The sequence below is a fragment of the Mobula hypostoma genome, unplaced genomic scaffold, assembly GCF_963921235.1.
Source record: "Mobula hypostoma unplaced genomic scaffold, sMobHyp1.1 scaffold_56, whole genome shotgun sequence".
In the NCBI taxonomy this organism is placed as follows: Eukaryota; Metazoa; Chordata; class Chondrichthyes; order Myliobatiformes; family Myliobatidae; genus Mobula; species Mobula hypostoma.
Window position 1 is genome coordinate 621,114 of NW_026948269.1, and position 23,864 is coordinate 644,977.

The window sequence follows — 23,864 nt, forward strand, 5'->3', positions numbered from 1 at the left end:
TCTTTTCAAATCAAATTTGACTATTTCTTCTCTCTTGCTCTTAAATTCTCTTTATTCCATATCTGACTTTAGCTTCTCCTTCTCTAATGTCAGGGTGAATTTGATCAGATTAAGATCACTTGCCCCTAAGGGGTCTTCGAACTTAAAGTGACCTAATTAAGTCCGGTTCATTACAATACCCAATTCAGAACAGCTGATCCCCAAGTGGACTCAACCAAGAGCTGTTCTAAAAAAAGCATCTTGAAGGCATTCCAGGAATTCCTCCTCTTGAGACCAACACCATCCTAATTTTCCTAATCACTTGCATGACAATCCCCCATGACTATTGTAACATTGTCCTTTTGGCACGCATTTTCTATCGCCTATAGTAATTTGTGGACCACATACTTCCCACTGTTTGGGAGCCTCTATACAATTCCCATCAGGGATTTTTTTTTACATTTGCTGTTCTACCCACAGATTCTACACCTTCCAACCCTATGCCACCTCTTTCTAATGATTTTATTTAATATTTTACCAACAGGGCCACACAACCCCACTACCAGCTTTTTCATGGCTTGTTCTTTCAAGAAACACATAAGTATCTGGGAAACAAAAGGACCTGCAGATGCTAGAAATCTAGAGAGATACACACAAAGTGCTGGAGGATCTCAGCATGTCAGGCAGCATCTATGGATGGGAATCAATATTTTGGGCCAAGACCCTTCTTTGGGACTCTTGATACCGACATATCTGAAAATCAACAAGCAAAAACAATAGAAAGTGGTGCAAAATTGGAAAAACCTTTGACAAAATTTAGTTCAAGGCTTAAAAAAACCTGCCAAACAGAGCTCAATAGTGAACAAATACAACAAAGGCAATAAACACTCTCATTAATACCGACATTAACTTTTTAATGAAAATATCTTGGTCCCATTTCAATCAGTAAAATTTACAAAGATAAATAAGAACCAAAATGACAAATTTAGAAAAGACTATTTACACTGAAATCCACTTAGATTAACACTACCCTGGATAGAAGGAGGAAGAATAACACACATGAAAAAAAATCACACAACAGTCAGAGAAAAGTTCTAAGTATATATTTTCATCAAAAAATAATAGGATTCCGTGCCCCATGTGCATATGCAATTGTGATAAGAGATACAGACGAAAAAACTTAAATGAGAGGCTAACTCAGAAAAATGAATCATCACTATGGAAGAAAACATTAACCAGTGGAATGAGTATGACTCTCCATGGGAGACATCCCAATGATCTGAGCAGACGAGATGGTGACAAGGAAGCATCGAGCACCTGACTGAGAGTTGGAGACCTCTTCCCAGAAACAGAGGGGTTCCTTGCAGAAATACTGGACAAGGTGGTTAACAAAAAGAAAAAAAAACATACAAAACAAACAAACAAGGAAATGCGGAAATTGCCAAGAGAAACCAGACACAATCCAACACATTCCAGGATCCTGCAGCAGGTTAACTCTATCTGATTACTTATGCAGGTACAATCAAGTGGCAAATATCATTCACCAAAATCTTGCTTTAAAATACCTACTCATGAATGACCACCATAACTTCATTAAGGCACCATAAATTCAAGCCTGATCCAGTTAGGGACAGAATCTCACAATTTATATGATAATCAATACATCATTACTGATAGGACAATCCATAATAACCATCCAGATATAATATTACAGGATAAACAAGCAGGTACAACTCCCTCAATAGATAAAACCATTCTCAACACACACATGTCCTCGACCAGTGGAGCACCTCACAACAGGCATTACTTGTGTCAATAGTCAGACAACCTAATTATTTTCTCTGCCAATCAGTTTCCAAACGTTGTTACTCTGTCATTTGTTGCCATGCCCCGCTGCTGATTCCCTTCTCCTCATCATACGTTCTTACCTCGACCATTGTCCAGAGCCCCAAACTCTGCCCTGTACAGACCCGCCTCTGGTTTCTGACCCTGTTTCGTTGAACATCCAACTGATGGTTTCCCATTCTGCTTTCAGTATTTAGAGGACAGCGTTTTTTTTTCTAACAACCCTTTACAAGCCGGGAAAATGACCCATAATGTGGAAATGAGCCCTAAATAAGGAGGTTAACGACCAATGTCATTCTTCCTCAGCCCAGAGATTTGAGGGGCGATGAACATCTCAGACAGAACTGCAGTCAGCTCGACTTCTTCAGTCTGCAGAACATTCAAGGGAAACGCCTTCACCCACAGAGTGGTGACTGTTTGGAACCCATCACCACAGGGAGAGCGAGAGATGAACAACAGGGGAGGATTTAAAAGGACTGTTGTGGAACTGAATCACTGGCAGGGTCCAGCCGGCCTGAGTTGATTCTCTACTGTACACTAGTTGTGTTGTAAATTCACTAAGTACCAGAGACAGAGTTTAAAATAGAACTGATTTATTTATCTCAGATCCAGAATACTAAACTCCAGTCCCATTAAAGGTGAATGTGCAGCAGAAGAAACTCCTCCCATGCCCAGTGACCAGGGTGCGGAACAGCAATAATTACACAGTTCAGCACCGTCAGACACTCTCGAAATAGCATTCAGCAACGGTGATGCATAAATATCCAGCATGCAGCTTACTGAAACTTTCTCCCCAGTGTGAACCCCGTAAGATGTCACAAGGTTAGATAACTGAGTGAATCACTTCCCACATTCACAGCAGGTGAATAGTTTCTCCCCAGTGGGAACTCGATGATGCTTGATTTTGCCGAGAGAATCTCTTCCTTAACTCTTAGTAGGGGATCGGACCAGTGTGGACTCGCTGGTATCTCAGTAGTTGAGATGACCGAGTGAATCCCTTCCAACAGTCTGAACAGGTGAACGGCCTCAGTAGGTAGTATGACCGAGTGAATCCATTCCCACAAACTAAGCAGGTGAATGCCCACTCCCCGGTGTGAAGTGACTGGTGTCTCAGTCACTGAGATGACAAAGTGAATCCCTTCCCACAGTCTGAGCAGGTGAACAGCCTCTCTCCGGTGTGAACTCGCTGATGTACCTTCAGTTTAGATGAGCAAGTGAATCCCTTCCCACAGAATGAGCAGATGAACGGCCTCTCCCCAGTGTGAAGTCGCTGGTGAGCCTTTAGGGCGAATGACTGAGTGAATCCCTTCCCGCAGTCTGAGCAGGTGAATGGCCTCTCTCCAGTGTGAACTCGCTGATGTTCCTTCAGTTTAGATGAGCAAGTGAATCCCTTCCCACATTCTGAGCAGTTGAAATCCCTCTCTGCAGTGTGAACTCGCTGATGTACCTTCAGTTTATATGAGCAAGGGAACCCCTTCCCACATTCTGAGCAGGTGAAATCCCTCTTTTCAGTGTGAACTGACCGATGTGCTTGTAGGTGGGATGACTGAGTGAATCCCTTCCCACAGTCTGAGCAGGTGAACGGCCTCTCTCCAGTGTGAACTCGCTGATGTTCCTTCAGTTTAGATGAGCAAGTGAATCCTTTCCCACAGTCTAAGCAGGTGAACGACCTCTCTCCAGTGTGAACTCGCTGATGTACCTTCAGTTGAGATGAGAAGGTGAATCCCTTCCCACAGTCTGAGCAGGTGAATAGCCACTCCCCGGTGTGATCTGACTGGTGTCCCAGTAGGGAGGATGATTCAGTGAAACCCTTCCCACAGATTAAGCAGGTGAATGGCCGCTCCCCTGTGTGAATTGACTGGTGTCTCTTTAAGGAGGATGATTCAGTGAATCCCTTCCCACAGACTGAGCAGGTGAATGGCCTCTCTCCAGTGTGAACTCGCTGGTGAGCCATGAGGGTGGATGACTGAGTGAATCCCTTCCCACAGTCTGAGCAGGTGAATGGCCTCTCTCCAGTGTGAATTCGCTGATGTACCTTCAGTTGGGATGACCAAGTGAATCCCTTCCCACAGTCTGAGCAGGTGAACGGCCTCTCTCCAGTGTGAACTCGCTGGTGAGCCATTAGGTCAGATGACTGAGTGAATCCTTCCCCACAAATTCAGCAGATGACCAGCCTCTGCCCAGTATGAACTGACTGGTGTGTCCACAGGTGGGAAGACCCACTGAATCCCTTCTCACACACAGAACAGGTGAATGGCCTTGTCCCAGTGCGAACTTGCTGATGTACCTTCAGTTGAAATGACCGACTGAATCCATTCCCACTGTCCAGTCAGATGAATGGGTTCCCCCACCTGTGTAAAATGACAGGCATGCCAGTCGTTCAGATGATCGAGTGAATCCCTCCCCACAGTCTGAGCAGGAAGGATGATCGAGTGAATCCCTTGCTCCACTTTTTAATTATTTGGACAGAGACAGCAAAACTAGCGCGTTGTGTTCGAGATTCCCGTAGACAAATTCCTTGTCATTTTTAATCTGTAAAAAGATTTATAAAATCCATCAATGGGTGAAGGACAGTATTTCAGATGAGATCACTTGAGTTGACCAGGTATGATCTGACAACACACTGTTACAGAGAGGTTCAACCCAAGCTGGGGAGAGAAATCACCTTCTAACTGGGCACAGCGCTGGTATCTGGAATGACCATCAAATTCTCTGATGCTTTTCCTGTCTCTAAAAGAATGGGGCATTTCTACTGTCTCCAGTCTATGACCTGGCTGAGTTTGACTCTCTCCATTGGTATTATTCCTTGTTCCCACTGAACTGCATGGGTTCCTGGCCCCACAGTAACTGAACAACTCTCACACAAATAGCTGGCACTGCATTCCACGCACCACCACTCTCTATGTAAAAAAACTTTCTCTTGACATCCCCTCAGTATCTGTTTCCAAGCACCTTAAAACTATGCCCCTCATGCTAGCCATATCCGCCCTGGGAAAAAACCTCTGGCTGTCCACACGATAAATGCCCCTCACATCTTATACATCTAAAAAAGGCTCTAAACATAAAGAAGGAAATTATACATTGAAGATTTGTTAGTATACAAAATTTTGAGGGTATAGATAGGGTAAATGCAAGCAGCTTTTTCCACTGAGGTTGGGTGGGACGACAACCAGAGGTCATGGGTATGTGGGAGAGGTGAAAATTTAACAGGAACATGTGGAAAAGCTCTTTACTGAAATGGTCATGAGAATGTGGAATGAGATGCCAGCACAAGTGGTGAATATGAGCTCGGTGTCACCATTTAAAAGAAGTTTGGATAGGTACCTGGATGGTAGGGGTATGGAGGGCGATGGTCCCGGTGCAGGTAGTTGCATTAGACAGCTTAAATGTTTTTTCAGCATTGACTAGATGGGTCAAATAGCCTGTTTCTGTACTGAACTTCTCCATGTTTCTATGACAGAGAAGCTGGCCAGACTTGTTTGGAAAGGAAAAGGTGGGAGTGACAATGGAGCAGTAATGGCTGGAGTTTGTGGGACCAATTCGGGAGCTGAGTGATAGATACATCCCAAAGAAGTGGAAGCAGTGGAAAGGCAGGACACAACTGTGGCTGAAATGAGAAGCCAAAGCCAATATAAAAGCCAAAGAGAGGGTAAATAATGACCAAAAACTATTGGAAAGCTTTTAGAAACCAACAGAAGACAACTAAAAACAAGTCAGATGAGCTCAGTGCATGGACTCATGATATTGTAGTCATTAATGAGTCTTGGTAGCACCCATTAGAGGAACAAAATATCCGGGGCCTCAATATTTCCTGAAAACCCAGGTTCCCTGCACCAGTTACCTTTTACCTTTTATTTTGGCAGGCCCATACAAACTGGACACCCTCAAAATTTCATTTCTTAAGGCCTCCCGTTTACCAAGTACTCCTTTGGCAGAAAACAGCCTGTCCCAAACCACACTTGTCAGATCCTTTCTGATACCATCAATTGACCTTTCTCCAACTTAGAATCTCAACCCGTTGTCCAGACCTCTCTTTTTCCATATTTACTTGGAACCTCATGATATTATGATCATTAGACACAAAGTGTTCCCATACACCAATTTCTGTCACTAGCCCTGGATCATTTCCTGATAGCTTATTGCACACTTCTACATCAGGAATTCTATGTACTAATTAAGGGCATATTTGACAAACTCTACCCCATCTGGTCCTTTTACAGTCTGGGGGTCCCAGTCAATATATGGAAAGTTGAAATCACTTCCTAAATCAACCTTTGTTTCTTGGCCTAGTCTGCGATCCCTCTACAAATTTGTTCCTCTTAATCCCTCAGACTGTTGGGTACAACCAAGTCCCAGTAATGGATGCAATTTCATAATTCCCTGTCCTGAGCTTACTTGGCTTTCCTATGATGCTTCCTGCATTGTGATATACACAGTTCAGGACAGTCGTCACACCATTTGATTGCTGACTTTGTCTGAGGTCTGAACAACATCTGTGTGGTGTCAATAAAACAACCTCTCTGGGATAGCGTCCTCCACCAGTACATCAGACTGACTAATTCAATGCTGAAACAATTGTATTTCTGTGTTATATTGACTGTCCTGTTGTATATACGATTTATTATAAATTACTCTAAATTGCACATTGCACATTTAGATGGATATGTAACATAAAGATTTTTGCTCCTCGTGTATATGAAGGATACAAGTAATAAAGTCAATTGAATTCAACTCACCCTCTCCTAACTGTTCTGTCATTCTGGCTCCCATCCCCACTGAAACTTTAGTTTAACCTCTCCCCCCCCCCCCACCCACTAGCAATAGCCAGCCTTATCCCTAGGATATTAGTCCCCTTCTAGTTCTGTTGCCCTAACTAATTCCCTGCAACACTTTCTAAAGTGGTCCACCTGTCGTTGTGGGGGATAGCACCAAGAGTACTCTGCGATGGCTATTTAACCTCATTCCCCTTAATGACTCTCACCCAGTTTCCTGTGTCCTGCACCTTGGGTGTAACTCACCTCTCTTCATGTCATACCTATTCCCCCCACCCCCACCCAACTCCTGGATGATCCGGAACTCATCCATTTCCAGCTTCAGCTCCTTAAAGTGCGGGGTTATAAGCTGCAGCTGGATGCACATCTTGTAGGTGAGGGCATCAGGGACACTGGAGGTCTCCCCACCTTCCCACCAATGTCCCCTTTAATTTTTTAAGACTAGTGTGCACATAAATCTTGTACTGTGCATTTTTCACCCAGTGACAACATGTGCACAGTGAATTTTAGATAGAGAGGTATTCATTTTCACAGCTAGCAAATCACTGTCGATAAGAACTTTGATCCCCTCTGGGCTTGATCGAGTTCATCTGCACTCTCAAACATCCTATGTAGCAGGCTTGTAACGGGTAATGAAGGATTTTCTCACCAGAGCACATTGTCCCTATGTGGTTTGCTTGCTAAATTACACTTTGAAAAGTCAGATTTCCAAATATCACTCCACTTCCTCCCACTTGCAAATTTTCCAGCAACTTTTGCATCACCACAATACACAAAGGTAACACCAGTTTCTATATTGTACATAAATATTTCCCCTGAACCCTCCCCCAGGAGACTAACGGTGGTGAACTCGGTGATGGCAATGCCAATCAATATGAACTACTCTGTCCCATTGGAGTCTCACACATTTGTGATGTCAGAACTACTTGTACACCCAGAGTGAATGGGTGAAAACATGTTCTCACGACTAGAAAAGTCCAGAACAAGAGGAGGTGGAACAAGCAACACACACAAAATGCTTCAGGAGCTCAGCAGGTCAGGCAGCATCTATGGAAAAGCGTACTAATGCTGAGTTCTTCCAGCAATTTGTGTGCGTTGCTTGGATTTTCAACATCTGCAGACCTTCTCTTGTTTGTGATCGGAGGTAGAACAAAGGTGATTTTCTCAACAGCTGATGTAAAAGATTTTGTTCCCTTTCTCCGAGTTCCCAATCCTTGCATTTAGATAGCTGGAGCTCAGCTCTGTCTGAGAGATCCATCGGTTCCCATTCCCTCATCAGCCGGAAGCTCCCCGGGGCCCGTGTCCGGATGGTGGGGCTGAGAGAGAGGGAAGAGATCAGGACTGTCCCGGGATTGGGTCACGGTGGCTGGGTTCACAGCAATTGCCCCTCAGTCGGTTTTGAATTTTCTCCCCGGAGATACACTCTTACCTGTGCCGATCACCCCGACTCCTTTTGTTTACTGTGCGCATGCGCGATATTCGGGACCATCCGCAGCCCTGACGCCTGCGCATTCGATCTGCGCTTCAGCGAGCTTTCTGGGTAATCACGGTGCCATTAAAAGTTTCTGTAAACACCGGTTGTCCATACTTAAGTTTTTCTTCTGTAGAAAACTCAGTAGCTCTTTTAACGCAGAAGGCAGCTCCCATAAACAATACACTTCATATCAGCAAACATTCCGCGTGTCTGATGCCAAAGTAGAACCTTCTTCCAAATGCAGATATAAAACACGAGATTCTGCTTTTGCTGGAAATGCAGACACATACACACAAAATGCTGGAGGAACTCTGCAGTTCAGGCAGCAGCTAAGCAGAGGAGTACACAGTCTAGGCATGCTGAAGGGGCTTGGCCTAATCGTTGTCTATTTATTCCTCTCCACATTTGCGGCCTGATCTGTTGATTTCCTCCAGTATTTTGTAGAAATTAACCACCTTTTTTTTCAATTAAACAGTTTCAAAATGTTTCTGATCTTTCATTTGTAGCCACATCCTGCTGGTCTGATTCCTCTTCCTCCTCTTCGTAAATTTTAGGTCCCATCTCTTCCTGGAGCCCCAAAGCCCTGATTCAGGCTGGTAACTCTTTGGTTTCTGACTCTGCACCATCGAAGGTTCATTTGCTAGTCTGCTTTCAGACTTTAGAAGCGCATTGCAACAACCCAGCTGTCTGAGGCACAGTCCTTTGAAATGAGTGAAAATGACACAAAACGTTGAAAAAGATCAGGGAAGAAAGGGATAGGGTGGTGAAGAAAGCTTTTGGTTTGCTGGACTTTATTAATCAGAGCATTGAGTATAGGAGTTGGGATGTAATGTTGAATTTGTATGAGGCATTGGTAAGGCCAAATCTGGAGTATTGTGTACAGTTCTGGTCACCGAATTATAGGAAAGATGTCAATAAAGTTAAGAGAGTACAGAGAAGGTTTACTAAAATGTTGCCTGGGTTTCATCTCCTAAGTAACAGAGAAAGGTTGAACAAGTTAGGTTTTTATTCTTTGGAGCGTAGAAGGTTGAGAGGGGACTTAATAGAGGTGTTTAAAATTATGAGGGGGATTGATAGAGTTGACGTGGTTAGACTTTTTCCATTGAGAGTGGGGAAGATTCAAACAAGAAGGCATGGGTTGAGAATTAGAGGACAAAAGTTGAGGGGTAACATGAGGAGGAACTTCTTTACTCTGAGAGTGGTAGCTGTGTGGGACGAGCTTCCAGCAGAAGTGGTTGAGGCAGGATCGATGTTGTTGTTTAAAGTTAAATTGGATAGATATATGGACAGGAAAGGAATGGAGGGTTATGGGCTGAGTGCAGGTCGGTGGGAATAGGATAGGGTAAGAGTTCAGCATGGACTAGAAGGGACTAGAAGGGCCGAGATGGCCTGTTTCCATGCTGTAATTGTTATATGGTTATAAGAAGGAGCTTAACCACCTTAGACCAGAGCTATGAAAAACATTAAAACCACAGTGAGCTCATCGTGTTATTCAGCCTGGAGACAATCATGCAGGAAATTCATGCAGGTGTATAGGATGATGAGAGGCATTGGTCGTGTGGAGAGGCTTTTCCCCAGGGCTGAAACGGCTAACACGAGGGGACACAGGTTTAAGGTGCTTGGAAGTCGGTACAGAGGAGATGTCAGAGCTAAGTGTTTTAAACAAAGTGTGGTGTGTGTGTGTGTGTGGAATGCACTGCCATCGACGGTGGTAGAGGCGGATACAACAAGGTCTTTTAAGAGACTCTTAGATAGGTACATGGAGATTAGGAAAATAGAGGGCTATGTGGTAGGGTAATTCTATGCAGTTTCTAGAGTAAGTTACATGGTCGGAACAACATTGTGGGCCGAAGGGTCTGTAATGAGCTGAAGATTTCTATGATTCTATGAAATTGAAGGGAACTCTCCTATCTCAAGGAGTGGTGACTAGTTACAACCTGTTATCACAGGGAGAGTGAGAGGGGAACGGCAGGGACAGATTTTGATATACTGATATGGGGCAGGGACCAGATGGGCCGAGTGGCCTCCCTAGTGTACATTGTGAGTGTGGTAGATACAGTAAGTACCTGAGACACGGGATTTGATATAGAACTGATTTATCTTTCACAGATCCGCAGTACTAAACATCAGTCTAGTTTAAGGCTAACATCAGCAGAACGGACTCCTCCAATGCTCAGTGACCAGGGTTCAGTCCTGGGTGCGATGAGCAGCTGCGGTAACTGCAGATTCTGACAGTAACAGTCCCTCATGAACCTGCAGCTGCCTTCAGTCATCGTAATGGTCAAACATTTAACACAGAGCCATTCATGTGAGAATTTAGCCTTTTCTATTTTTCTGAGCTTCTCGTAAATGTGTGCAGTTTAGTTAAGCTTTGCTCCAGAATTTCCACACAACTAAGAGTTTAGTTTTGCACTGCTTATATAATTTAACTATTTAATATGTATATTATTGTAATACATAATTGTTAAAATCTATTGTTATGAATTAAGTTCTACTGCTGCTGCAGAGACAACGAATGTCATGAGATATGCCGGTGCTATAAAACCTGATTTTGATAATTGGTATGGGAGACCCACCACTGGTCACCTGATCCCAGTTACCGCAGATCGTAAAGCGAGATTGAAGCCTTTTCTTTTTATCTGCATTCCTCAGAAATGACAACAGTTCAGTTAAGTTTCCTTCCGAGGTTCCAAAGCAGAAGCTCAGTCTGTCTAATATTTCCACACAATTAAAATGGGAATTTGTTTATTTTTATCACGTACTGTGCTACAGTGAAAATCTTGCCTGACGTACCATCCACACAGATCAATACATTACAACAGTTATTGAGCTGATATACGACAAAACAATAACTGTAACAAAGCATTATGGCTGCAGAGAAAGTGCAGTGCAGATAGACATATGGTGCAGGGTCACATCGAGTTACATTGTGAGGTCGAGTCCGTTTTATCGGACTGGGGACGATTCATTTGGCTTATAACCGCAGACAGGCAGCCGTCATTGAGCCTGGTGGTACGGGCTTCAAGGTTTTTGTATCTCTTCCCCGATGGGGGAGCGGGTTTGCAGCAAGAATGTCCGGGTTGTGAGGATCTTTGAGTACACGGCCTGCTTTTCCGACGCAGGGGAAGTGTAGGAAGAGTCCATGGAGGGGAGGCTCGTTTCTCTGATGTTCTCTGCTCTCCAAAGTTCTCTGCAGTTCCTTGCAGTCATGGGCAGAGCAGTAGCCATACGAAGGCGTGAAGTATCGACAAGAAGCTCAGAGACCTCGGCCCTCACCCTGCCTTGTGTAGCTGGATCCTGGACTTCCTGTCAGATCGCCGGCAGGTGGTAAGAGTGGGCTCCCTCACCTCTGTCTCTCTGACCCTCAGCACACATACCCCACAGGGTTGTCTCCTTGGCCCCTCCTTTACTCTCTGTATTCCCATGACTTGTGTCACCACCCACAGCTCCAATCTGCTAATCAAATTCGCTGACGACACTACATTGATTGGCCCAATCTCAAATAATAACGAGAAGTCATCACCTCGACACAGTGGTGTCAAGACAACAACCTCTCCCTCATGGTGACAAAAAACAAAGGAGCTGGTTGTGGACTGCAGGAGGAATGGAGACAGGGACCAGATTCAACATTTCCAAGTCAGTTATTGACACAAAATGTACATTTTAATATTGATCAGGACACAATGTATTTTATATATTGTTAATGACATAAAACATATTTCTAGATTGTTACTGACAGAGAATCGTATAATTTGTGTTCCGTGTGTTATCTGAATGTACTTGCCTGTGATGCTGCCACAAGTCAGTGTTTCTCTGTACCTGTACCTTCCCGTACTTGTGCACTTGGCAATAAATTCAATGGGACCTGAGAAATCTCAGTGAGATTTGATTAGTGATGATCATCTTGACAGCTCTGTAGGTCGAATGTTAAAAGACACTGTTAAATGCAAAACGCTGAACAGTGTTGATGATCAGAGGGATCTTAGACTCCTAGTTCATCGCTCCCTGAAAGAGACTGCACAGATTGATCGGTGGTTAAGAGGGCAAATGTTTATGGTTGTCTTTATTAGTTGAAGCAATGAGTTCAAAAGTCGGGAAGTTGTGTTGCAGCTTTATAAAACTAGTTAGAACACATCTGGAGTGTTTCATACAGTTCTGGTCGCCCCATTCTAGGAAGGATGTCGTGGCTTTGGAGAGGGTGCTGAAGAGGTTTACCAGGATATTGCCTGGATTAGAGGGCATGAGTTAAAACAAAAGTTTGGACAAACTTGCTCTGCCCGCGGTGGGAGCATCTACCGGTCACGTGATCCCGTTTGCCCCTCCCATTTAACTGCAGACGGGCAGCATCTGCGCGTCTGTTTCCGCGGCCCCGCCCTCCGGATGACGCAACATTCACTTTGCGCATGCTCAGTGTTTTTCTTTCCGCTCAGTGCTGAAGCCGATCATCTGCGGGCTCAGGAAGGGATCCTCGCCTCTTGGGTTGGGAGCCGGGGGTCGCCGTCGCTGTTTGCGGGCCGAAGATATCACTTTCCCATCGGTGAGTATTGAGACCGATCCCGAGCGGGGTGATCCGATGTTGGCCGTGAGCCCCGAACTGAGGGCCAGTTCCTTATTGATCTTCCAGTTATCTGGGCTTGTCAAAAATGTGTAGACTTCACTTAATCTGCATTGAACGATCCAAACCAGGAGCCCAGGCTGTCTATTTCCGCAAAATTGAAATGGAAGTCCCGCCAACAGGTCACATGTGGCTGTGTGCGCAGATCTGCCCCGCCCCCTGCTTTGTGACGCAAATCACGTGGTATGTTTAGGCAGTCCCCGGATGGGTAGTGATGTTTCCTCCATATTGTGTTGGGGAAATCTGATGTTGGCCACTGAGTCCCATTAACTTCACCCAACTCGCCTCACTTCCTGAAGCTCCTCGCATTTGTCCTGAGCTTTATGGCTGTTATGTCTTTTCCAAGATTGAGCTGGGTGAGGAAGGAGAATGTCCTAGGTTGTGGGGATCTTTGATTTCACTGCCTGCTTTACCGAGGGACTGGGAAGTCTAGAAGGGAGAATGGTTTCTGTGATCCAAAGGTCTCTGCAGTCACGGGCAGAGTAGATGCCATACAAAAGTGAGAAGTGTCCGGATGGGAAACATTCTATGGTGTGTTGATAAAAATTGTGTGAGGACCAAAGTATATGGCAAAGTTCTTGTTGTTTGTTCTAACTTTGTCATTTTAGAATTTTTATACAGTAGTATATACTATTAATTCAGTATCTGTGTATTGCTGGAGGACTATCAGAGATTGTCCTTGATCCCATCTCCCAACTGGTTCCATCTACTTATCCCTGCCCATTTTGTTCAACCACTGTCCAGTCTCGTAAACCCACCTCCCCCCCCCCACCCCACCTGCTTCAGAGATACCCTGCTCTACGGACAACATGACAGAGCAGGGTATTTTGCAGGGGACTTTAAATCACACAAGGTTGGATTCATTGATGAAACCTGTTAAGTTTCCTTCGTTCACCCCCTGATAATCATTAAGAATGACCATTAAGCAGCCTTTGAATACAAACTCTCACCCACATGTGATGTCATTCTGGTGCCCCCACATAAAACCATAAAATATACTGTAGGAGCAAAATTAGGCCATTCGGCCCATCACACCTGCTCTGCCATTTAATCATGCCTGCTCCAATTGTCCACAGTCCCAGTCTCCTTCCTTTTGCCCATAAACTGTCATCAATCAAGAATCTAGCAACCTCTGCCTTTGATATCCATAAATACTTGGCCTTCACAGCTGCCCATGGCAAAGGATTCCACCGATTCACCACTCTCTGGCTAAAGAAATTCCCCCTCATTCACCTTTCTAAAAGGACGTCCCACTGCCCCCTTTATACTGAGACTGCATCCTCTCATCTCCCAATACAGGAAACATCCTCTCCACATCCAGTCGATCAAGGCCATTTACCGTTTGATAGAATTCAATGAAATCATCCTTCATTCCTCTGAATACAGGTCCAGAGCCATCAAATGCTCTTCATATGACAGGCCATTCAATTCTGTACTCATTTTCATAAACGTCCTTGGAACTCTGTCCAATGGAGCCCAAGGGGCCCAAAGCTGCTGAGGATAATCCAAGAGCTTTATAAAGTTTCAACATTACATCCTCACTTTTGTATTTTAGTCTTCCTGAACTGAATGTGAACATCATATTTGCCTCCCTCACCACAGACTCAACCCACAAATTAACCTTTCAGGAATCCTGCGCAAGGACTCCCAAGTCCATTTGCACTCAGATTTTTTTGTACATTCTCTCCATTTAGAGAATAGTCAACCCTTTCATTTCTTCTAGTGAAGTGTATCGTCATGCACCTCCCAACACAGTATTCTATATGCCATTTCCTTGCCCATTTTCCTGATCTTTCTGTAGCCTCCCTACCCAAAATGACCTGTCCTTCCACCTATCTTTACATCCCCTGCAAACTTTGCAACAAAGCCATCAATTCCATCATCCAAATCATTGGCATATAACATGAAAAGAATCATTCCCAACATAGACCCCTGTGGAACTCCACGAGAAACTGATAGCCAGCCAGAAGAGGTTGTCTGTAGTCCCACTCGTTTCCTCCTGCCAATCTGCCAGTACATTTTTCCTGTAATAACACAGGCTCAGAGCTCGTTAAGGAGCCTCACGTGTGGCACCTTGTCAAAGGCCTGAAAATCCAAGCACACAACATCAACCAATTCTCCTTTGTCTACCCTGCGTATTATTTCTTCAAATCATTCCAACAAATTTATCAGACAAGATTTTCCCTTGAGGAAACAATGCTGACTCCGGCCTATTTTATCTTGTGCCTTCAGGTACCCTGAACTCACATCCTTACCAATCGACTCCAACATCTTTCAAACCACTGTCAGACTGAATGGCCTATAGTTTCCTTTCTTCTGCCTCTCTCCCTTCTTGAAGAGTGGCGTGACATTTGCAATTTTCCAGCATCTAGCACCCAGCACCATTCCTGAATTTAGTGATTCTTGAAGGATCATTACTAATGCCTCCACAATCTCTCCGGCTACCTCTTTCAGAACAGCGGATGCAAACCATCTGGTCCAAGTGACCTATCTGCCTTCAGATCTTCAGTTTCCAAAGAACCTTGTTGTGGTCCCTTCTGTACAGGTCCCACCTTCCCTGGAAGAGAGCCATGGAACCAAAAATCTTATCCCCTCTCCTTCCCTCCCCCTCCACATGCCTGATGTCATGCATGGTTTTGCTACACTGGGGTCTGACTTCATGTGTGCGGTTCCTTACATCTGCAGGTTTGTTTCTCGTGGTTGTGCAGTTTAACCTTTCTTCCATTCAGACAAGGGAGTGAGATCCAGATCTGTCATGTCCTCTCATTGTGGGTGGGGATTTTTTTTCATTGACTTCATTCCACTGTTACAACTTGCCGAAGTGCAGCCAATGTTTCGAGGTATATAACCCTATTAATGCAAGAAGGAAGCCTTTTCTATTTTTCTGGGCTTCTGAAACACTTGTACACTTCAGTTAAATATCCCTCCAGAAGTTCCAGAGGAGAAGCTCAGTCTGTCTAATATTTCCACACAATTAAAGTAGGGAATTGTTTATTATTGTCATGTACCAAGGTTTAATGAAAATTTTGTCCTGCATACCATCCTCTCAGATCAGCACATTACATCAGTAGAAAATGATAATTCATTAACAGAGTGTAACAAAGCATTCTGGTCACAGAGAATATCCACTGCAGGTAGACATATGGTGCAAGGTCACATTGAGTTACATTATGAAGTCAAGGTTCCATCTTATAATACTGAGGAATATTCAGTTTGTTTATAACAGCAGAATGGAAACTGTCCCAAGCCTAGGAATCTTTAATTATGTTGTCTGATTTACTGAGGCTGCAGGAAGTATAAAGAGAGTCCATGGAGGGGAGGCTTGTTTCCATGATGTGTCCACAGTTCTCTTCTATTTCTTGAAGTCAAAAGAAGACAGTAGCCGTACAAAGGTGTGAAGTATCCGGATGGGATACTTTTCATGGTGTAAACTTAAATTTGCCAGATGAATAACAACACTACAAACAGTTCTTTACTTTATCCTTTTCACCAGTTTATTTGTTCGAACTCAGCCGGCTAGAAGATCGGAGCCAAGCATCAGAGAGACACAATTCCTCTCCCTCTGGCGGCTCATGATGAATCTCAGTCTAACATGCGGAAATATTACAATTATAGAACTAGCGAAACAAAGAGCACTTTAGTTCAACTGGTATTCCCACCAAGTCTGTTGGAGCAAAACTTAATTTATTAGATAAGAGAGACCACTAAATCAGGGTTTTAATAACAAATGAATGTTCTGTCCAATCCTTATCAGTTATTCTCTTTCGTTAGACACTTCGTTCAATTCGTGTCTCATGAGAACTCAGCTCTACATAACGTTCCCAAGAGACATCTGTGAGTCGCTAATCTAAACAAGCTGCAAGCAGATTCCTCAGTGAAGGACAGAACAGAAATTTGCACACTATCTGGAACAGAGCACACATAAGTTTGGACTTAGTTTTAACCCGTTATTTACAAGAGTCCAAGAATCATTTCTTACATCCCACAATACCCTTAAAACTTCATCACCAGAGTGTTGTAGCAGATAGTTGCCTTTCTGACTGAAAATCTGTGACTAGTGGTGTGCCACAGTGCAGGATCTGTTGTTGTTTTTCATCTCTATCAGTAACCTGGAAGATAGTGTGGTTAACTGGATCAGCAAATTTGTGGATGACACCAGGATTGGTGGTGCAGTGGACAGCGAGGAAGACTATGATGGCATGCAGTGCGATCTGGACTGCTGGAAAAAATGGTTTGAGAAATGGAAAATGGAATTTAATGCAGACAAGTGTGAGGTGTTGTGCTTTGGTAGGACCTACCAGGGTAGGTCTTACACAGTGACTGGTAGGGCACTGAGATGTGTTGTAGAAGAAAGGGACATGGGAATACAGGTCTATATTTCACTGAAAGTGGTGTCACAGTTCAATAGGGATGGAAAGAAAGATTTTGGCACATTAGCTTTCATAAACGAAAGTGCTAAGTAGAGGAGATGGATGTTATGCTGAATTTGTACAAGACATTTGTGAGGCATAATTTGGAGTATTGTGTGCAAGTTTGATCACCAACCTACAGGAAAGATGTAAAAGAGTTTGAAAGAGCTCAGAGAAAATTCACAAGGATTTTGCCAGGTCTGGAGGTCTTGGTTTATAAGTAGAGACTGAACGGGTCTGGGCTTTTTTCCTTGGAATGTAGAACATTGAGGGGAGATTTGATGGAGGTGTACCAAAATTATGAGAGATATAGATGGGGTAAATGCAAGCTGGCTTTTTCCACTGAGATTGGTTGTGACTACAACCAGGGCCATGGGTTAAGGGTGAAAGGTGAAACATTAAGGGGAAAATGAGGGGAAACTTCTTCAACACAAACTAGATGGGCCAAGGGGCCTGTTTCTGTGTTGTACTTTTCTATGACTCTGTGACAAGGACATGAAATAATACTAATATTAATGTAATTCCTTTTAACAGTTGTGCGGACCAACCATTCATCGGAGCAGGAAATGTTTAAATGGCTTTAAAACTGTGGCACTTCACATTGACAGTAGATAATAGAAAATCCCAGCTGCACGTCAACAAAGGCTATTTGTGTGAGAGTGTTTCAGTTACGGTGGGGCCAGGCACCCATGCAGCTCAGTGAGAACAGGGAATATTACCAGTGGAGAGTGTTAAACTGAGCCAAGTCACAGATTGGAGATGCAGAAATGCCCGATTCTTATAGAGACAGGAAGAGCTTCAGAGAGTTTAATGGTCATTCGAGATACCAGCACTCTGCCCAGTTAGAAGATGATTTCTCTATCCAACTTCTGTTGAACTTCACTGTAACAGTGTGATGCCAGATCACACCTTGACAACTCGAGTGATCTCATCTTAAGTGTTGTCCTTCACTCAATGATAGATTTTATAAATCGTTTTTCAGGTTAAAAATGACAAGGAATATATCTACGGGAATCTCAAACACAACACACCAGTGTTGCTGTCTCTATCCAGATATTTAAGAAGTGGAGCAAGGGATTCTACACTCGATCATCCTTCCTGCTCAGACTGTGGCGAGGGATTCACTCGATCATCTGACCGACTGGCACGCCTGTCAGTTTACACAGGGGAGAGGCCATTCACCTTTTCAGACTGTGGGGATTCAAGGTCAATTCATCAAGTTACATCAGCAAGTTCACATTGGGACAAGCCATACACCTGTTCTGTGGGTGAGAAGGGATTCAGTTGGTCATCCCAACTGTGGACACACCAGTCAGTTCACATCAGCCAGAAGCTGGTCATCTGCTGAATTTGTGGGGAAGGATTCACTCAGTCATCTGACCTAATGGCTCACCAACGAGTTCGCACTGGGGAGCGGCTGTTCACCTGCTCGGACTGTGGGAAGGGATTCACTCAGTCATCTCATCTACTGAGACACCAGTCAGTTCACACTGGAGAGTGGCCATTCACCTGCTCAGACTGTGGGAAGGGATTCACTCAGTCATCTGAACTGAAGGTACATCAGAGAATTCACACTGGGGAGAGGCCATTCACATGCTCAGACTGTGGGAAGAGATTCACAACGTTAGCTAGCTTACAAGCACACCAGCGAGTTCACACTGGGGAGAGGCCATTCACCTGCTCAGTCTGTGGTAAGGGATTCACTCAGTCATCTCAACTGAAGGTACATCAGCGAGTTCACACTAGGGAGCGGCCGTTCACCTGCTCAGTCTGTGGGAAGGGATTCTCTCAGTCATCTAAAGTACTGAGACACCAGTCAGTTCACACTGGGGCGTGGCCATTCACCTGCTCAGAGTGTGGGAAGGGATTCACTGAATCATCCTCCCTACAGAGACACCACTCAGTTCACACTGGGAAGTGGCGGTTCACCTGCTCAGACTGTGGGAAGGGATTCAATCGGTCATCTCATCTACTGAGACACCAGTCAGCCCACACAGGGAAAGGGCCATTCACCTGCTCAGACTGTGGGAAGGGATTCACTCAGTCAAGTCTATTGAAGATACATCAGCGAGTTCACACTGGGGAGAAGCCTTATACCTGCTCAGACTGTGGGAAGGGATTCATTTTGTCATCCCAACTGAAGGTACATCAGCGAGTTCACAATGGAGAGAGGCCATTCTCCTGCTCAGACTGTGGAAAAGGATTCACTTCGTCATATCACCTACTGAGACACCAGTCAGTTCACACCGGAGAGTGGCCATTCACGTGCTCAGTTTGTGAGAAGGGATTCACTTCGTCATATCGCCTACAGAAACATCAGTCAGCCCACACAGGGAAATGACTGTTCACCTGCTCAGTCTGTGGGAAGGGATTCACTCATTCATCTTAACTGAAGTTACATCAGCAAGTTCACACTGGGGAGAGGCCATTCACCTGCTCTGAATGTGGGAAGCGATTCACTAAGTCATCTAACCTTATGTAACTCTCGCTTCGGCTAGCAGCTTAATAGGGGGTGATAGACCCCCAGCCCAGCAAAACTTAAGAAATCTTCTTTGGGTGGATGCTGTGTGATGTGTCCCCTGTTACAAATCAGTACCCTGAAATAACAAACAGTACACAATATATGATTGAAAGATTGAGCTTTATAATTCTTACTTTGACTATATTGTTAGTGAAGAAAACAAAAAAAAAGAAAATGGGCCCACTCTCTCCATTCACGTCTTCTCATCTCTCCCCAGCAAAAGACCATGAAATCTCTCTTCCAGACTCACAAGGAAGAACATTTCTGTCATTGGATAGCCCCGCACAACAAAACCCTGTTATCTTTCATCATAACCTAAACATTGCTGCTACAGAGAAATCGTTACCTCAGCTGTGAAACATTAGAGAAAGGCCATTACATGAGCAGTGAAACCTACAGCATGTTACACTTGTGACACATTACTGGGTTCACACTGGGGAGAAAGTTTCAACAAGCTGCATGCTCGATATTTGTCCATCATTGTTTCGAAAGCAATTTCGAGAGTGACTGTCGGTGCTGAACTCTGCAATTATTGCTGCTGCTACCACACCCAGTCCTGCACCCTGGTCACTGGGCATGGGAGGAGTTTCTTCTGCTGCATATTCACCTTTAATGGGACTGGAGTTTAATATTCTGGATCTGAGACAAATAAATCAGTTCTATTTTAAACTCTGTCTCTAGTACTTAATTAATTTATAACATACCTCGTGTACAGTAGAGAGTCAACTCAGGCCGGTTGGACCCTGCCAACGATTCAGTTCCACAACAGTCCATTTAAATCCTCCCCTGTTGTTCACTTCTTGCTCTCCCTGTGGTGATGGGTTCCAAACAGTCACCACTCTGTGAGTTAAGAGGTTTCCCTTGAATTTTCTGCAGACTGAAGAAGTCGAGCTGACTGCAGTTCTGTCTGAGATATTCTTCGCCCCTCTAATCTCTGGGCGGAGGAAGAATGACATTGGTAGTTAACCTCCTTAATCATGACTCATTTCCACATTATCGGTCATTTTCCCTGCTTGTAAAGGGTTGTTAGAAAACACCACTGTCCTTTAAAGACATGGGAACAGAATGGGAAACCATCAGTTGGATGTTCAACGAAGCAGGGTCAGAAACCGGAGGCGGGTCTGCACAGGGCAGAGTTTGAGGCTGTGGACGATGGTCAGGGTAAGAACGTATGATGAGGAGAAGGGAATCAGCAGCGGGGCTTGGCAATGTATGTCAGAGTAACAACATTTGGAAGCTGATTGACAGGGAAAATAATTTGTTTGTCTGACTGATGACACAAACAATGATTATGGTGAGGTGCTCCACTAGTTGAGGAACATGAGTGTGTTGGGAATGATTGTATCTACTGAGGGAGTTGGTCCTGCTTGTTTATCCTGTAATATTATATCCAGATGGTTATTATGGATTGTCCTATTAGTAGTTATGTATTGATTATCATACAATTTGTAAGATTTTGACTCTAAAACTGGATCAGGCTTGAATTTATTGTGCCTTTATGATGTTACAGTGGTCATTCATGAGTTTGTATTTTAAAGCAAGATTTTGGTGAATGATATTTGTCACTTGATTGTACCTACGTAAGTAATCAGATTGAGTTAAATTGCTGCAGGACTGTGTCTGATTTCTCTTGGCATTTTCTGCATTTATTGCCCTTTTTGTTTGCCTTTAATGTAATTTTTATATTTTAAAATGTTAACTACCTTGTCCTGTATTTCCCCAAGGAACCCCTGTTTCTGGGAAGAGGTCTCCAACTCTGAGTCAGGCTCGCAATGCTTCCCTGTTACCAGCTAGTGCTCAGATCATTGGGATGTCTCCCATGGAGGGTCACACTCATTCCACTGGTCAATATTTTCTTCCATAGTGATGATTCATTTTTCTGAGTTGGTCTCTCATTTAAGTTTTCTGGTCTGTATTTCTTATCAGAATTGTATATACTCGCATGGACTGCTAAATCCTGTTTATTTTTGATGAAAATATATACTTTAGAAATCTTATCAGACTGTTGAGTGATTTTTTTTTAATGTCTGTTATAGCTCTTCCTCCTTCTGTCCTCAGTAGTGTTAATCTGTGTGTTTGAGTGTGATTAGTCTTTTCTGAATTTGTCATTTCAGTTCTTATTTTTCTTTGTAAAGTTTCCAGATCAGAATGGAACCAAGATATTTTGCCAAGGGAATATGTTAATATGGGAATAATGGGACAGTTTATTGCCTTTGTTGTATTTGCTATACCACGGAAATATGTTAGGCAAATGTTCTTAAGCCTTGAAGTAAATTTTGAAACATGTTTTTGCTTTTTCACACTACTTTCTATTTTCTCTGCTTGTTAATATTCCAGATACCTCTGTATCAAGTGATCTGATGAAGGGTCTTGGCCCAAAATTTTGATTCCCAACCTTAGATGCTGCCTGACCTGCTGATCTCCTCCAGCACATTGTGTGTATTGCTCTAGATTCCCAGCACCTGCAGGGTCTCATGTGTCCCATATACTTGTATGTTTCTTGAATAGGACACACAGGTAGGCAGAGAAGGTTGTATGGTTCTGTTGGTAAAAAATAAAATCAAATCATTAGAAAGAGTCGGAATGTGTTGAGTCATTGTGGGTAGAACAGAGGAATCGCAAGAGTGAAAAGACACTGATGGGATTTTTATAGAGACCCCCCCCCCGCCCCCATCAGTAGTATGTATATGTTCCACAAATTACAGCGGGAGAGGGAAAATGCATGTCAAAACAGCAATATTGCAGTATTCATGGGAGATAGTCATGCAGATATATTGGGAAAATCAGGGAGGTGCTGTATCCCAAGAGCGTGATTTCCTAGAATTCCCACAAGATGGCTTTTTAGAACAGCTCCTGGTGGAGCCCAGCTGGGGATCAGCCATTCTTGATTGGGTGTTGTGCAATGAACAGGAATTAATTACAGAACTTAAGGCAAAAGAACCCAGAGGGGGTAGTGGTCTTAATATAATAGAATTCACCCTGAAATGTGAGAAGGAGAAGCTAACGTGAAATATATCAGTATAACTGTAAAATAAAGATAATTACAGAGGCATGAGAGAAGAATTGGCCTAAATTAGTAAGTAAGGAACACTGGAATGGATGACGACAGAATGGCTGGAATTTCTGTAAGTAATTCGGAAGACACAGGATTTATAAGAACCAAAGAGGAAGAAGTATTCCAAAGACAAGATGATACAACTGTGGTGAATAGGAAGGCAAAGCCAACATAGACACCAAAGAGAAGGCATATATTGGAGCAAAAATGGTGGGAAGTCAGAGGATTGGGAAGGTTTTAAAAACCAACAGGAGGCAACTAAAAAAATAATTAAGGAAAATATGGAATACAACGGTAAGCTAGCCAATAAAGAGGATACTAAATGTTTCTTCAGGTGCATAAATTGTAAAGGAGAGGTGAGAGTGCATATTAGGCCAATGGAAAACGATGCTGGAGGGGTGGTAATAGAGGCAAGGAGCTCGCGGATGAACTGAGAAAGTATTTTGCATCATTCTTCACTATGGAAGACACCAGCAGGATGGTGGAATCCAGATGTCAGTGGTCAGAAATGTTTATAGTACTTTGCTCAGGAGCAGGGTTCTTGGGAAACAGAAATGTCTGAAGGTAAACAGGCCACCCAGAGTTCTCAAAGAGGTGACTGAAGAGATTGTGGAGGGATTAGTAATGATGTTTCAATAATCAATTGAATCTGGCATGGTTCCGTACGACTGAAAATTTGGAAATATCACTCCACTCTTCAAGAAGGGAGGGATGCAGATGACTGGAAATTATAGGCCAGTTAGTCTCATTTCACTCTTTGGGAAGGTATTGGAGTGGGATGTTAAGGATGTGTTTTCAGAGTATTTGGAGCACATGAAAAAATCAACCGTTTTCAGCAAGGGAAAAGCTTGCCTGACAAGTATGTTGAAAGTATTTGAATTCATTGAAGAAGTCACAAGCAAGATAGACAAAGGAGATTCGGCTGATGATGTGCACCTGGAGTTTCAGAAAGTCCTTGACAAGATGCCACACATGAGGCTGCTTATCAAGTTATGAGCCCATGTTGCAGGAAAGATTCTCGTATGGATAAAGCAGTGGCTGATTGACAGGAGGCAAAGAATAGTAATAAAGGGAACCTTTTCTGATTGGCTGCTGGTGATCAGTGGTGTTCCACAGGGATCTGTGTTGGGACTGATTCTTTTATGTTATATGGCAGTGACTTGGATGACAGAATTGATGAGTTTGTTGCAAAGA

General features: G+C 43.7%; 2 protein-coding genes across 4 annotated transcripts in view; one reads left to right on the plus strand and one right to left on the minus strand.

Annotated features, from left to right (window-relative positions):
- Positions 1–8,074, minus strand: part of LOC134342269 (zinc finger protein 239-like) — a 102,848-nt gene extending 94,774 nt beyond the window's left edge. Inside the window, exons 1-2 of one of the 2 annotated variants that reach the window (XM_063040236.1) lie at positions 8,026–8,074; positions 1,688–4,356 (exon numbers count right to left, since the gene is read on the minus strand). In XM_063040236.1, coding sequence (XP_062896306.1) covers positions 2,939–3,946 — 1,008 coding nt within the window. In that variant the 5' untranslated portion in view covers positions 3,947–4,356; positions 8,026–8,074 and the 3' untranslated portion in view covers positions 1,688–2,938. Of the gene's footprint in view, positions 1–1,687; positions 4,357–8,025 lie in introns of those variants that run through there. The other variant, XR_010016988.1, reaches the window with a different exon arrangement.
- A 4,011-nt stretch (positions 8,075–12,085) lies between these two features.
- LOC134342270 (zinc finger protein 180-like) lies at positions 12,086–23,308 on the plus strand. Of its 2 annotated transcripts, none has more exons than XM_063040238.1 (2): positions 12,086–12,607; positions 17,629–23,308. In XM_063040238.1, the coding sequence occupies exon 2, from the start codon at positions 18,479–18,481 to the stop codon at positions 19,433–19,435; it is 957 nt and encodes a 318-aa protein (XP_062896308.1). In that variant the 5' UTR covers positions 12,086–12,607; positions 17,629–18,478; the 3' UTR covers positions 19,436–23,308. The 2 variants fall into 2 exon arrangements, with proteins under 2 accessions (XP_062896308.1, XP_062896307.1); XM_063040237.1 differs by having other exon boundaries at positions 18,077–23,308.
- Positions 23,309–23,864: the final 556 nt, after the last annotated feature.